At 31.9% G+C, this 13,269-nt stretch overlaps 2 protein-coding genes across 4 annotated transcripts in view; both read right to left on the bottom strand.

The window, feature by feature from the left end:
• The window catches only part of LOC117932260 (F-box protein At4g00755-like), a 5,499-nt gene extending 2,447 nt beyond the window's left edge, over positions 1–3,052 (bottom strand). Inside the window, exons 1-5 of one of the 3 annotated variants that reach the window (XM_034853414.1) lie at positions 2,949–3,042; positions 2,176–2,230; positions 1,897–2,079; positions 727–1,143; positions 388–623 (exon numbers count right to left, since the gene is read on the bottom strand). In XM_034853414.1, coding sequence (XP_034709305.1) covers positions 388–623; positions 727–1,143; positions 1,897–2,023 — 780 coding nt within the window. In that variant the 5' untranslated portion in view covers positions 2,024–2,079; positions 2,176–2,230; positions 2,949–3,042. Of the gene's footprint in view, positions 1–387; positions 624–726; positions 1,144–1,896; positions 2,080–2,175; positions 2,231–2,948 lie in introns of all 3 variants that reach the window. The other 2 variants (XM_034853415.1, XM_034853413.1) reach the window with 2 other exon arrangements.
• A 5,702-nt stretch (positions 3,053–8,754) lies between these two features.
• On the bottom strand, positions 8,755–12,347 carry LOC117931628 (F-box protein PP2-A13). Its single transcript, XM_034852621.1, has 3 exons — positions 11,844–12,347; positions 11,302–11,420; positions 8,755–9,532 (listed from the first exon to the last, which is right to left on the bottom strand). Exons 1-3 carry the CDS (start codon positions 12,168–12,170, stop codon positions 9,109–9,111), a joined length of 870 nt encoding a protein of 289 aa, XP_034708512.1. The 5' UTR covers positions 12,171–12,347; the 3' UTR covers positions 8,755–9,108.
• Between the last annotated feature and the right edge of the window lie 922 nt (positions 12,348–13,269).

Here is a 13,269-nt window from a genome sequence, read left to right as displayed (position 1 = left end):
GCTGCAATCAACAAAAGAACTCAGAACTTTTTATTTTATAATGTATTTATTTATTTGGTGGAGGGTGGAGTGGGGGGAAGTACATTTTTTAGGTGTCGGTAGGGGTAGAGGTAGGAGAGAGGAGGAGCAGAAAGTCAAAAGAGAGGATTGAGGTGGAGGTATAACCAGGGATGGCGAAACAATGCAAGGCAGAGGTAGAACAAGGGATAGCCAATTAAGGCCCATTACAGATTTCAGTGGTTCTCCAGCTTAAGCCCATTAAGCCACAATATCATGCCATGATGCCTCACATTCTTTCTTGACCACCTTTCTTCACTCTCAAAGATACAAAATAACAGTTGAATGAATAGTGTGAGAAACCCGGGTATTTGTTGTATGATAACCCACCTGAGCCATTGGGAACTCTTGTGAAGTCCAAGTCCATATGAACCCATCCTCAGGAGCTTCCTGATGTAGAATATCCACAGGTTGAGCCATTGGGAACCCTTCTGAAGTGTCAGTCCGTATGTTCCTTTGAATAGCTTTCTGGAGCAAAATATCCAGAGGAGAAGGGGACTTGGGATGACCAACTCGGAATCGTACAGATTTGGCCGCATATATAGGATCACCTGGCTGAAAAAACGCTGGGAGAAAAAAAGAAATGTCTCACCATCATCAATGCATAAAAAAGGTTAAGAACAAATTAAAAGCTTGAACAAGCAATTGTGAAAATATCAGATCAATAACCTTGGAAAGGTTGAACATTGATTTCAGTAATAAAACAAAAAACAGCATCTAATTTATAAACCAGTGTCTCAGGCACTGTATGATCCCTTTGTCCTTTACTAGACCAGTATGAAGCTCTAGGTCCAACTCTATCTCCTCGTTCTAGAGTATTAACAATGCTTTCAAATGGATAATTATCAGTGCTGGAAGCACAAACTGCATCTGCAATGCAACTTGTTGCTGGCAATGTTTTACACTGTCGAGCCAGAAAGGCAAAGGCTCTGTGCTCCCTCTCCAAACTTTCCCACTCTGCAGAATTGCAAGATCCGACATCTATAGGATTTCTCCGTCTATTGCCTCCTTCAACAACAGAGTCAACAGCAGATAATTGAGGAAACATTCTCAAGCACAGTTTCTTACAAAGTCCATTTGCAATCACTGCAGAACATAAACAACTGTATCAATTTTGGATATTTATATTGCCCCTTTTCATCATTAAACCATGAGCATTCATAGCACTAAGCAAGTCATATACACCAAAATTTTCCATAAATGCTGGAGTTATCAAATTAATACAAGAAAAACATAGGCAATGACTGGGGGGAAACAAGGATTGATTTAAACAGCCAGTTCAGTCTCACAGAACCATTTAGATCAGCAACATTTTTTTTTTCTCTTGATAGGCATCCAGGTCAACAACAATATGAAGTTTCAAATTAGGAAGTAGAGACAGGCACATCCAGAAAAAGACAATGGAACATTATGTTTCATATCAAGAAAAACGCCACACCATTAAAGCATTGCTAAATACATAATTAGTAGGAAAGAAAAGAGATAGAAAAAAGATATGAAAAAAAAAACGAAACCTAGGACATGCATGGGAAACAGAAACGCATACAGACAATTTTAGTTCACCCAAGTCATGCAAAGACAGCGACAAAGAACTATATGGATGAGATCAGATACATCTTCAAACACATGAGAATCATCACTACCATGTCATGAAGTTTCAAATTAGAAAATAAATAGGTAAGTCCAAAAATGAAAATAAGCCAGAAAGCGACAACCATCCTGCAAGATTAAAATATAATTACGACAACCATCCTGCAAGATTAAAATATAATTACACGTGTCTTAAAAAACATAGGACGTGAGTGGAAATTGAAATGCATATGAACCGTTTTAGCTCACCAAAGTTGTACCAAAAGCGCGACAAAGAGCTGACTCGAATGAAATCTGCAGGATCTCCCAAGCACATCAGAATCACCATTATCACATCAAAGTCAAGCCAATTAAAGTAGTCCTCACGAGTTTCCATCTTGATTAACAAGCAAGATGATAAGAAAACCCTGAGAGCCCTCCTCCCGAATCAACCTGATTTTACATCGTGAACAACATTAGGGCATCGCTGAGAAAAATCCAAACAACCTCAATATAACGAATCCACAATCCAATCGTGCAAGACTCAACCTTCAAACACATTCCGAGTTTTCAAATTCAACTTCGAGTACATGCCAAAACCTTCCTACATGCGAATATATGCAAAAATCAAAATCATCAAAATCACCGAAGCTAATGGTATGCAAAAATTTTAACAAAAATGACCGCCAAACAAAACAGGAATTATAGTCATGGGCCTTCATCGAAACCCTAATGCATGAACAAAAGGAAAAATCACCAAAACTAGAAGCATGCAAAAATTCTAGTGAAAGAGACATTGGTGTGAGTAAAATTTCACACACATACGAGCATACGAATGTATGAATAGGGAACACAGGGTATCTCGCCTGTGAAAAACACGACACGCATAGTATATATAACTAATTTCATATATAAAATGACTTAAAATATTGAATCTAGTGTCAAAATCCACTTAACAAAAGAAAAAAAAATACAACCGATTTTACTGCTAAAAAAAGAAAAGAAAAGAAAAAGGGAGATTCAAACAATGAAGCACAGATATCACAGAAACAAATACTTTCTAGGAAAAAGAAAAATCAAACAAATTGCATGACGGATAGATAAAAATAAAATAAATTATTGATAAGAATAATCAAGAAATGCGACTAAAAAAATTCAAAAAATTCTAATAAACGAATTCAAACCATTGAAAAACTAGTAGAAATGAAGAGGAAAAAATCTAATCAACAATCTTTTTTTTTTTTTTTTTGGTAGTGCAGAAAGCTTTAAAGAGAAAATTCTCGCAAAAGCTGTACAGGACACAAGAAATCAGGGAATCTTACCTTTGTTGTCCGCCAAAGGTGAAAGCCTCAGGCGCTCAGCAAAACCCTAGGCGGAGAAAATTTACGGAGAAGATATGCTATAGACACAAATGGTGGTGAAATGGATGGGCAAATGCAGAGCCTTTTATAAAAAAAAACAAATAAAAAAAAAATTCTTATTTTATTATTATTTATTTTTTTTACTTTCAATTTTTATGGCTCTAAGGCACACTGTCCGTACGGTAAACTCTCATTTTCTGCCTTCCCTATGATAGACGAATCTGACTGATGTAGAGATATAGGCGATTAAGGGAGGACTCACCGTAAGGACATGAGGGCGCAGGCAGTGGATCTTTGGGTGGACCCAAATGTGGGAGGTAAAAGTGGCGTTGGTGCTTTGAAGGAAAGCCACCTCATTTACATGCATGCCGATGGGCTCACACATTGCACTTTTCGGTTGTATTTGTTGCTTCGTCCTTTTTTTTTCTTTCTTTCTATATTTTATTTCTTACCATAAAAGGAAAAAAAAGCACGTGCATATCAAAATTGTGTTTCTAGAGTATGACATTTAGTGCCACGATTTTAGGAATTTTTTAAGCACACGTGTCACACTCAACAATTCAAGTCACTTGAGGTTGTTAAGTCAATCCTTTTGCAATTTTAGATTGTTATCTTCTACACAACTTGATACATTGGATAAACAATGAAGACAATACTTAAAAGAAAAAAGTTTTGTATTGCACAAAAATATTTTACAATAATAGTCTTCGTGCCTTGATAAAATAAGATCACCTCTTATTTATAGGTATTCAAGAAACTCTTTAAAACTCTCGAAGGTTTTGTTTTACCTTAAAATTTTTTATGCAGAGGTTATGTATAACATTTGTATAGGAATATTACTCTTCCCATATCTTCTACATTGTGTAGAAATGTATGGATATCTTTAAGTTTCTCTAAAATCCTTGATTCCTTATACGTGGTTAGGAAAAAAAATGCTAAAAAGAAGATGATTTTCTCATGTTTAATTTCAACATGAAAAATAAGAAAGAAAATCAAATATAATTAAAATTAATTGTAAATTTATATATTTTAAAATTATTTAATCTTTTAATAGATGATGAAAAATAAAATAAGTGAAATGAGTTTGAAGTAACATATAAAATATTTTATTAATTTTTAATCTATTTTTTATTTTTCTTTATTTTTTTCTTTCATTTTTTCTTTTCTCTTTATTTTCCTTTTTTTACATTTTTCGTCATATATTTTCGAGAATCAAACATAGCCCAAAGAAAAATTAAGATAAAAATTAAGAGAACCAAACATAGCCTCATATTTTTTATTGGATTTAAATTAGTTTTTAAGAAATGTATAAATTTTTGTAAATTATTACTATTATTATTACTGTTATTATTATTATTATTATTATTCTTTAAAAAAACATCTTAAACAGGATTAGAAAGGATGGGTTAAGGGTTATCTCTCCTCTTATTATTAATGCTAACTTCTAGTGTTATTATCATTACAAATATTTTGTAGCCTTGTCATAACTATAAATGTTGAAGTATAGGGTTAGGAGATAATGAATCATTAACGTCCATAAAAAGGATAGGGGGTGTGAGACTACAAATCTTCAATGGATTGTCGTTTTTTCTTCTTCTTTTGTCTTGCATTATTTTTATTGCTAGAGCTAAATACTATTATTATTATTACTACAAATGATTTGATACACCTTTACAAATGCATTATAAATGTTGCAATGCGAGGTTGCAAGAGATGGATCGATAAGAAGAGATATAAAGATTACAAATATTTTAAGTATTATCATGAATATATAAACTCTTGTTATATTATTAGTATCATCATCATCACCATTATCATCACCATTTTGGATACACAACCTTTATAGAATCTTCAATTGTTGGTTGTTATATTCAAGGCTACTAGGTTACTCTTGGGAAATCAACTAGCAACCAGGTGATGGAAGTTATAAATGACACTAGGCCCTTTCTTCTGAACTTCCCTCTTTCTCCTTTGTTTTTGTTCTTCTTGATTGTCTTCTCCTTTTTATCAACCTCGCTCATATAACTTTCCCCTCCATGTTTTGATCACTCAAAAGAGGCATCTTTTGCCACAGGAAATGATAGATCAAAAGGTCAAATGTTGGAGATTACATTTGGCCTATCATTAGTTGATCTTACTTGTGTTAAGTAGCACATGGTTGTCTTGCAAAGGGGCTTTGGGATATGACAATCCTTATTTTGAGATTTGTTCATAATACACAATCTTGTGTTACCTTTGGTATTTGTGCCTTAAGAACCCATGACTATTCCAAGGGCTCCTTATCGGATTTTTGGTACTGACTATCCAGACATTCATGACTTTTAACGACACACACTAATTTACTAGATGGAAGCATTTTATTTGGATTTGGTATCTTCAATACAGGTTATATATGTATTACCCATTTGGTGTCATTCGAGACCTGATACCTCTAATGCGAGTCAAGTGTGTATTGTCTAATTTTAGGACTCATACCTTGAATCATCTTAATTAAAACTAATTATTATCATTATTATTATTATTATTATTACACATATTCAAACTTGTTGTCCCAAATATAAATGTTGAACGTATATTATCTTGTATTCTTTACTATAACCATTTCAGTTGCCATATAAGCAATCTATATCTAGAATTTAAAGGATGATTTTCGATTTATCATGGAAAATAATTTAAAAATAGTCTTAAACTTTTATTTTTTTTATTCCTCCACTTTGAATTACCCAAAAATGGTTGTTAAATTCCAATCCACCTACTCTAGAAAAAATCTTTAAAATATCAAAACCTCCTAATGATGAAAATTTTGTTGTGTCAAAATTAAAAAAAAAAAAAAAAAGAAAGGAAATGGTTGCCATCATGGGCCAAACAAACATTCTTCATGGGTCCCATAACGAAAGGCCCAACTACCTTTCTAGCTTAAGAGGATATGTCTACCCTTCCACTTAATCCCATAACGAAAGGCACAAAATTAGAAATAATCTAAAGGTCGCACTTGCGCCAACATTTCCGCCTACTCTTTTAAACTTTTTCCATCAAAAACCTCTTAAATGGTCCCAAACATATCTCTCTCACCTTATCAAGAAAATGATTGTATGGAGGAAAACACATACTTAGTAAATACTTTATGAGAACAAAGGAGATACATCAATGATTTGAAGATGGAGATAGAAGAGTAGGACAAAATATTGCTGGATGGAAGGTAAGAAGGAAAAAGTGAATTTATAATTTGTTTGATAATGATTTAGAAAGCGTTTTTAATATTTTTAATACTTGAAAATTATTATTAAAATGTTGTTTTTAAGTTTAAGAAAAGTTAAAAACGTTTTTTAAAATTACTATCAAACAAATTTATAATAGGACGATTAAATTAGCAATTAAGTAGATGTATTTAACATTTGTTATAAGTTTTATTGCATACTTTTGCTTGATTGTTAAAACATGTATTTGGGGTTTTTTTTTAAAGATTATGTTTTATTAAAAAAAAAATTGAAACTATATTTAGAAAGTGCATTTTTTTAGCGCAAATTCAAAAAATACCCTTTGAAATTGACTTTAGTACAAATTCAAAATTATAATTTGAAATTACGGTTTTTAATTTCTATAGAAGACGATACTTTCAAAATATAGCTTTAAACTAATTTTAAAAAACAAATGAATAGCTTTCAATAGTTATTTCAAAAAGATCTAAAATATATAGAATTGGATTTTTTTTTATCATTATATCTAATTATGTAAGTTTATATTATTATCTAAATTATTTCTAATTTTTCAAAGTAAAAAAACATGCTTTTATCCCCTTCAACTACATTTATGTACCAAAAATTCTTGACTTAGGTTCACTTTCATTCTCTTCTTTTCCTTTCCCTTTTATTGATACATTTTCTTCTTGAAAAATTTGAGGAAAAATGTAAAAGAGAAAAAAAGTATAAAAAAAGAAAAGATGAAGGAAAAAAAAAATTATTTTTATATGTTATTTGAAATTCATTTTATATATTTTAATTCATTAATATAAAAATTAAATAATTTAAAAATACACAAATTCTTTTAATATTTTTAATTATATTTAATTTTCTTGAATATTTTTCATAGAAATAATCAAATATAAAAATTCATTTCCTTGACATATTTTTTTTTTCTCCTCGATACCTTTTGAGAAACAAACATATAAAAATAATCGTATTATTAACCCTTTTTTACCTACATAATCATCCATGAGAGTTTGTTTTTTTTTTTTTTTCGAGGATAAAAAACCATAATTGGTGATTGTGATTTTAAAAGTTTCAGAAATAACCTTAAAATCATGATCACGGATTATGGTTCTACAATTTTCTTTAAAACTATTTTTACTAATTATAATTTAAAATAAAATTATAAAATCATGACTATAATTTTAATTTTAAAGATATTTATAAAACTTTTAAAACAACATCGGTCATATTTATACTAAAAAAACACTATAAAGAGTAAAAAAGATTACTTTTTGAGTGGGACACTATTATTATTTTGGACTTAAACTCGGCATATAACCTTAAAGAGTCCTGACTTCACGACCATGTGGATGATGAGCACGCTCGGCCTTGCAGCTCTCCCATCATTGACTACGTGGCCAAGCATCATTGCTGGCGTGGCGTTACGCCATAGCTGCACAATGAGCTGTTCATTTTTTTTTCTTTCTTAAAATGAAGAGAAGCAAAACAAGTTAGAGTTGGAATTAGAGCTTCGAATGGGTCTGCTAGCTGGATGCATCAGAGTGGTACTAACTATATTATCCTCAAGAAGAAATACATATTCATCTCTTTCTATACTGTCTAGCTTTTCAGTTTTGGACGCCTCCTCCCTCCATATCTAACTTTCAAAGTTTGAACCTCTTCTTCATCTACAACCGACTAGGACTTGGCTTTGGTATGACATGTTTTGGAATATGATTCTGCTAATGCAGCCCAAAAAATTCTTTATTCAATGCATGTAAAATAATATTTTTAGGATCAAAATAAATTAATTATTGATTTATTGATATATAAATATTTATTAATTTAAAAATAGTATTATTTTCTATATAATACACATGTATGACTTATAAATTCAAGACCAATGGATGTGGTCAAAGGTACTAACTTCAAAGCTTATGAAACATGGTGTCGAAATTTAGAGCCTTAAAAGATTAAACAATATAATGCCTTCAAGAAAGAGTTGAATTAAGAAAAATAAAACTTAAAAAAAAAAATAGTCAATATTGCATTAGAATATATATATATATATATATATATATATATATATATATATATATATATATATAATTGTTATTTTATGTATTTATCAAAAAAATTAAACACTCATTAAATGTGTGAAAAAAAAATTATACTAAAATAATTAATAACATTTATTTGTTTCAGAAATCTTGATTTCTATGGGTAGTTTCAATGTTCATATGCTAGCAATGGAGAGTTAGGGGTGAGATTTCAAAATAAACAATGTCATAGGAAGGAAAGTCATATTGAAAATCCCAAAGTTGGCTTCAGACCCCCTACAATTATTTTTTTGTTGAGCATTCAGGGCTTGGTTTTTTCTCATGTCTGCATACAGTTCATCTCCAACACTTCCCGAACAACTTGTACTTGGAAAGTACTCTCCAAGGCAAAACCCCACTCCCCTCACATGCCTGTGTCATAGTTTTTCCACATTTGCAAGTGACCTAGACGGCTAGACCTCGAATGGTATGCTATTAACTAATTGTTCATGCACCATGGTGTCAATAGAGAAATAGAAAGAGACATCTGAACCACAAGGGCTTCCAAAAATATAAAAGAATATCTATACACAAAGTTGCCACAAACTTGGAAGGGAAAAAGGCTTCCACATCTCACACTCTCTTATCACTTCAAACCACCCAATACAATGGCTTATGTTTCTAGGGATTTATATACAGCCAACATTTTATTGGTTTGACAGCAGAGGGAAGAACCAATCAAACTAGACAGTCTCCAAAACAAATCAAAATTAGAAGGGAAAAGAATATCCACATCACTTGAAAAACATCATGCCCCAAGAGCCAAACTGTGTTGAATTTTGCTTTGGATCCTCTTTGGGCTCTTGCTCTTCTACATTTTACAGTTCTTAGTGCCTACAAATGTTGTCTAACCTCTTTGCCTATACTCCAGGGGCATATCAAAACAGAGTCTACACAGACACCACCTTTTGTGTGAGTGCAATCAATCTGTGTTGCTGAAAATTTGATCTTCATTGCTGTATCACCATGCTCAACCACAAAATCTCCTACATGGTGATGGATCCAGTTTCCGGGATTTTCTAAATAGCACTTGGATACAGCATGTTGACCTTCTGATGTTGTTAGCTGGAACTTTACAGGTTTTATGTCCCAACCATGGATGTGTTCAGGATTACAGACACGGCGGCCCAGTCTCTTAGATGCCCTGCCAAGATGCAGTCTGAAGAACAGGCTATACGTTCCAGGGGGAAATCGGAATTCAAATTCTCCATCTACTTCAAACCACCAGGTCTGTTGAAGATATGCAACCGTCTGGAATCTGCATCCAAGAAAGTGGCACAATAAATCAAACATCTGGTTCCATGTCCCATTTGACAAATCTCTGAACACAGGAAACAAATTTTCATTGCTTAAGCATATGCAGTAACTTTCCCCATTTTTGGCCCTAAGTCTTGAGGGATAATAACTCAAGAGGACAAAAGAAAAGAACTGTCCATCAGTTGACAATAGAGCAAAGAAATCAAGGAGAATGGATAAAACAAAATCTCAGCAATCATTTTCTCAACCAGAGACAACTTACAAATCAGTAAGCTTAGAATTCGAATCAGTCTCAAGCAAGCGAGTGTTTGTATGAATCATAACTTAACATGCTGAACACGAACACTTACAAGGAGCACCGATCAATTTCCATGACAATTATTTATTTGACAATATTTTTATATCATTTTCTTTTCAATGAAATATTTTTATGATAGAATAATAAAACACTTGCAATGAAGGTCCTACTTCCATTTGAAACACACTAACACCATATCATATAGTAAAGGATCATCCAGGCTGAAAATGGATAACAATATTAAAATAAAAAAATTCAGTAGCGAAAGAAAAAACAAAATCTAAAATAAGAAAATGACTTAGCAAAGCCTTTTAAGACCATAGATCATTTACTACATAAATCTATGAACTTATAGGGAAATAATGCTGACACTAATCTTTCTCAGCATTTACATCCTAAAATGCTACATATTGATCACAAACTTGATGATAAATCGGCTTAGGAAAATCTCATATCCATTACTGTATTTACAAAATCTTGATTTCTAAAGTTATTGTCACTTGATATCATAAGTTCAAATCCAATCCATTAGAATTAGTATACATGGTTCAACAGTGAAGGCTTCAAAATTTGGCTAGATGTACTATTGAATATACTAGCTCATAAACTAAAAGAAACTTGGCCTGCTGGGCACAGTTGTGGCTTCTAGCGAAAAAACCTTCTTTGAAAAATTCTTCATAAAGAAGAGGTTTCTATTCAATATGAAAATAAAAAAATAAAAAAAATTGCAATCTCTAAATCATCTCATCCTAAATTGTACTGAAAAGAACTTTTAGACATCAAACTTCTGTTTTAAAGCCCCTAGTTTGTAATCAAGTATTTTCAAAAACACTTTTAATAGTTAGATCAGAGCTTCTAACGACCTGTTTGATAGCTTTTGAGAAGGCAAAAACTCCTTTTTAAGCTCAACAGAAGCTTCAGCATCTGTTTGAGTAATTTTGTTAAAAAAGCTTATAGCTTTAGAAAAAACAAATGAATGTGGAAGCCAGCAAAATGTTACTTCTTTTAAAATCTCTATTTTGGCTTTATACACAAATCTACTCCATGATTAATGAATATGATATATGATTTTGTCTTCAATTTCAGCTTCTAGCTAAGATGAAAAAACAAAAGCTATCCCAAATAGGAACAACAAAAAGCAGTGTCAACAGCAGCTCAGGGAAGGGTAAAAATTGGTCTAGAACAACAATAGAACTGAATCAAGTCATAATAGAACTGGTCTTGACACAATATAAAACAAAGAAAGCTACTTTATTTTTTTTCCCACCTCAAAATCCAGAGATAAGGATGATTTACTTGTCTCAAACACATCAAATACTACTAATTCGATTCCAAGGCTCAAAATTGGTTAGGCAAGCCATTAAAGGAATTCAATCTCTAGGGTTTTGTGCCTTATCACACAATAAGAACCTTAAAATAACGTTTCAATTCCAATTTTGGAAAAAAAACCTATGTTGTGACAAATTTCTCACCTTGATTCCTCAGTTGGAATGTGATTCCAGTATCTTCGGTCATCGATGCCAGTAATTGTTAGTGCTTTTGATGAAATTGAAAAACAAACACCACCTGTTCTCTTATCCAGCCAAACTTCCTGAAATCGACCCAAAAAATCCCCGATCAATCAATAAAATTGAAACAAAATACAGCAAAAATTCTTACACAGAGAATATGTTTTCTTTCATTTCAAAAAGCAGAGCTCTGAACTCCAGTCAAAATGAAAGCAAGGAAACATTTTGAGAATCTGGCAAAAATTAAGAAAACAACGGTTAAATCTTATTTTCACTGTCTTGTTTTCTACTTTAATTTTTTTTTTCTTTGTAAACAAACAAGATTTGGAAGAGAACTTTCTGGAAACGAATTCTGCAAAAGCGTTATCCAAAAACAAAATTTTGAGTACCAACTACAAATACATTTTCATCATCAATTTTCACAATCTTTATTTCTAGAAAACAGAAAAAACACTATTTGAAAAAAATAAAAAACCTAAAATGAGAACAAATCGAGGGAGAGGTACCTTGGTGCCACCATCAAACGGATTAGGTCTACACAGCCTCGCATAAATGGCTTTCTTCCTCAAATTCATTGAAAACTCATCAAAAATCTTCAACTCCTGAATCAAAGACCGGTAATTTGGAGGCAACTTCGCTTCCCAGATGAAATCAGCAGCGGAGGCCCCGCGAAAGGCGCGGTTTAACCGCGCCAATTTGCAAATCTCCGGCGGATCAAGGTTCATCAGAACCAACGCCAAACAGCTCTCGGGAATGTCTCCAAGTTTGGGCCTAGACGGCGGATTGTTGTCACCGTCGGTGTCGGCGTCAATGCCGGAGATGTTGGCACCCATTGATGACTGGAATTGAAACCTAGGGGTGCGAAATTGAAGAAATAGCGGGGAGTTTCAGAAAGAGAAAATGTCTGAAATTCGGATGGGGCGGTTGATCATGTATACGGACACGTACGATCCAACGACGTCGTTTTGTGGAGAGGAAAAGTAGAGATAGCAGGAGAGTGTTTGGTTTTTCCGTTTCTGAGTTGGTGTTGTTGAAGGCTTGAAGCCTTGAGTCCTTGATGGTGATCTTATCCAATGTTTTGAGAGAAACCTTTTTCCTAAACGCTTTCAGGCGCGTGACGGACACGCACGCTCAATTATATTACTATAAACTTTTTTAAAAATATATATATATATAAAAAGTCAAATTATTTGACCCAAAAAATATTGTAAATTTAATAATTATATAGTTAAATAATTCTAAAAATACCAACAAATTATTCTACATATCAGCATGGAAGAGAGCCTAATGTGGAAAATTCATTTGGTGGTGAAGGAGCGTGTGTCACACGCGATATGTGTGAGAGGTGAGTAGCCCACTTGTATTTTGTTTGCTCACAACCTCCCTCTACCATTTGCCACTTTGGCTTTCCATTTTCATTTTTTAAATTCAATTATCCAATAATAATCGGATAAGACTGACAAACAGGTACAGACTTCTCTTCTAAATATAGATTGAAATATGAATTAATTGGTTGGTAATTGTTTTAAAAAACAGGTTTTTATGTTTTATAATAAATAAAAAATTGAATAAAAAATAGAGTATTTTTTATAATATTTTTTAATTATTTTTTGAGAATTATTTTTAAAAATAATTATATAAATATATAAAATAATTAAAAATAAAATATTAGACATAAAAATAAATTTTAAAATATTTAAAACAGATTAAAAGTATTTTAAATTTTCAAACATATTTTTGTTTTTATAAAAATCAAAGAATATTTTTCAAAAATTATTTTTAATAACTGTTCTTAAAAACAATTTTTAGAACTATTTTCTAAAATAATTATCAAATAGTTCTTATATTTTTATTTTATTTTCTTTATTTTTTTTTCAATGGTTTTTTTTTTGAATTTTGACACCTAATTTCTTTTTTCATTTGTTAAATAAA

The sequence above is a fragment of the Vitis riparia genome, chromosome 15, assembly GCF_004353265.1.
Source record: "Vitis riparia cultivar Riparia Gloire de Montpellier isolate 1030 chromosome 15, EGFV_Vit.rip_1.0, whole genome shotgun sequence".
Taxonomy (NCBI): Eukaryota; Viridiplantae; Streptophyta; class Magnoliopsida; order Vitales; family Vitaceae; genus Vitis; species Vitis riparia.
This window is presented reverse-complemented; position numbering and strand designations above follow the sequence as displayed.

What these genes read in the sequence shown, in the direction of transcription:
- LOC117931628 (XM_034852621.1), bottom strand. Translation starts at nt 12,170, where the DNA reads ATGGGTGCCAACATCTCCGGCATTGACGCCGACACCGACGGTGACAAC. An exon ending in CGTTTGATGGTGGCACCAAG is followed by an intron (nt 11,421 to 11,843) that starts GTACCTCTCCCT and finishes GGTCGATTTCAG; the next exon opens with GAAGTTTGGCTGGATAAGAG. An exon ending in ATTCCAACTGAGGAATCAAG is followed by an intron (nt 9,533 to 11,301) that starts GTGAGAAATTTG and finishes TCTTGGATGCAG; the next exon opens with ATTCCAGACGGTTGCATATC.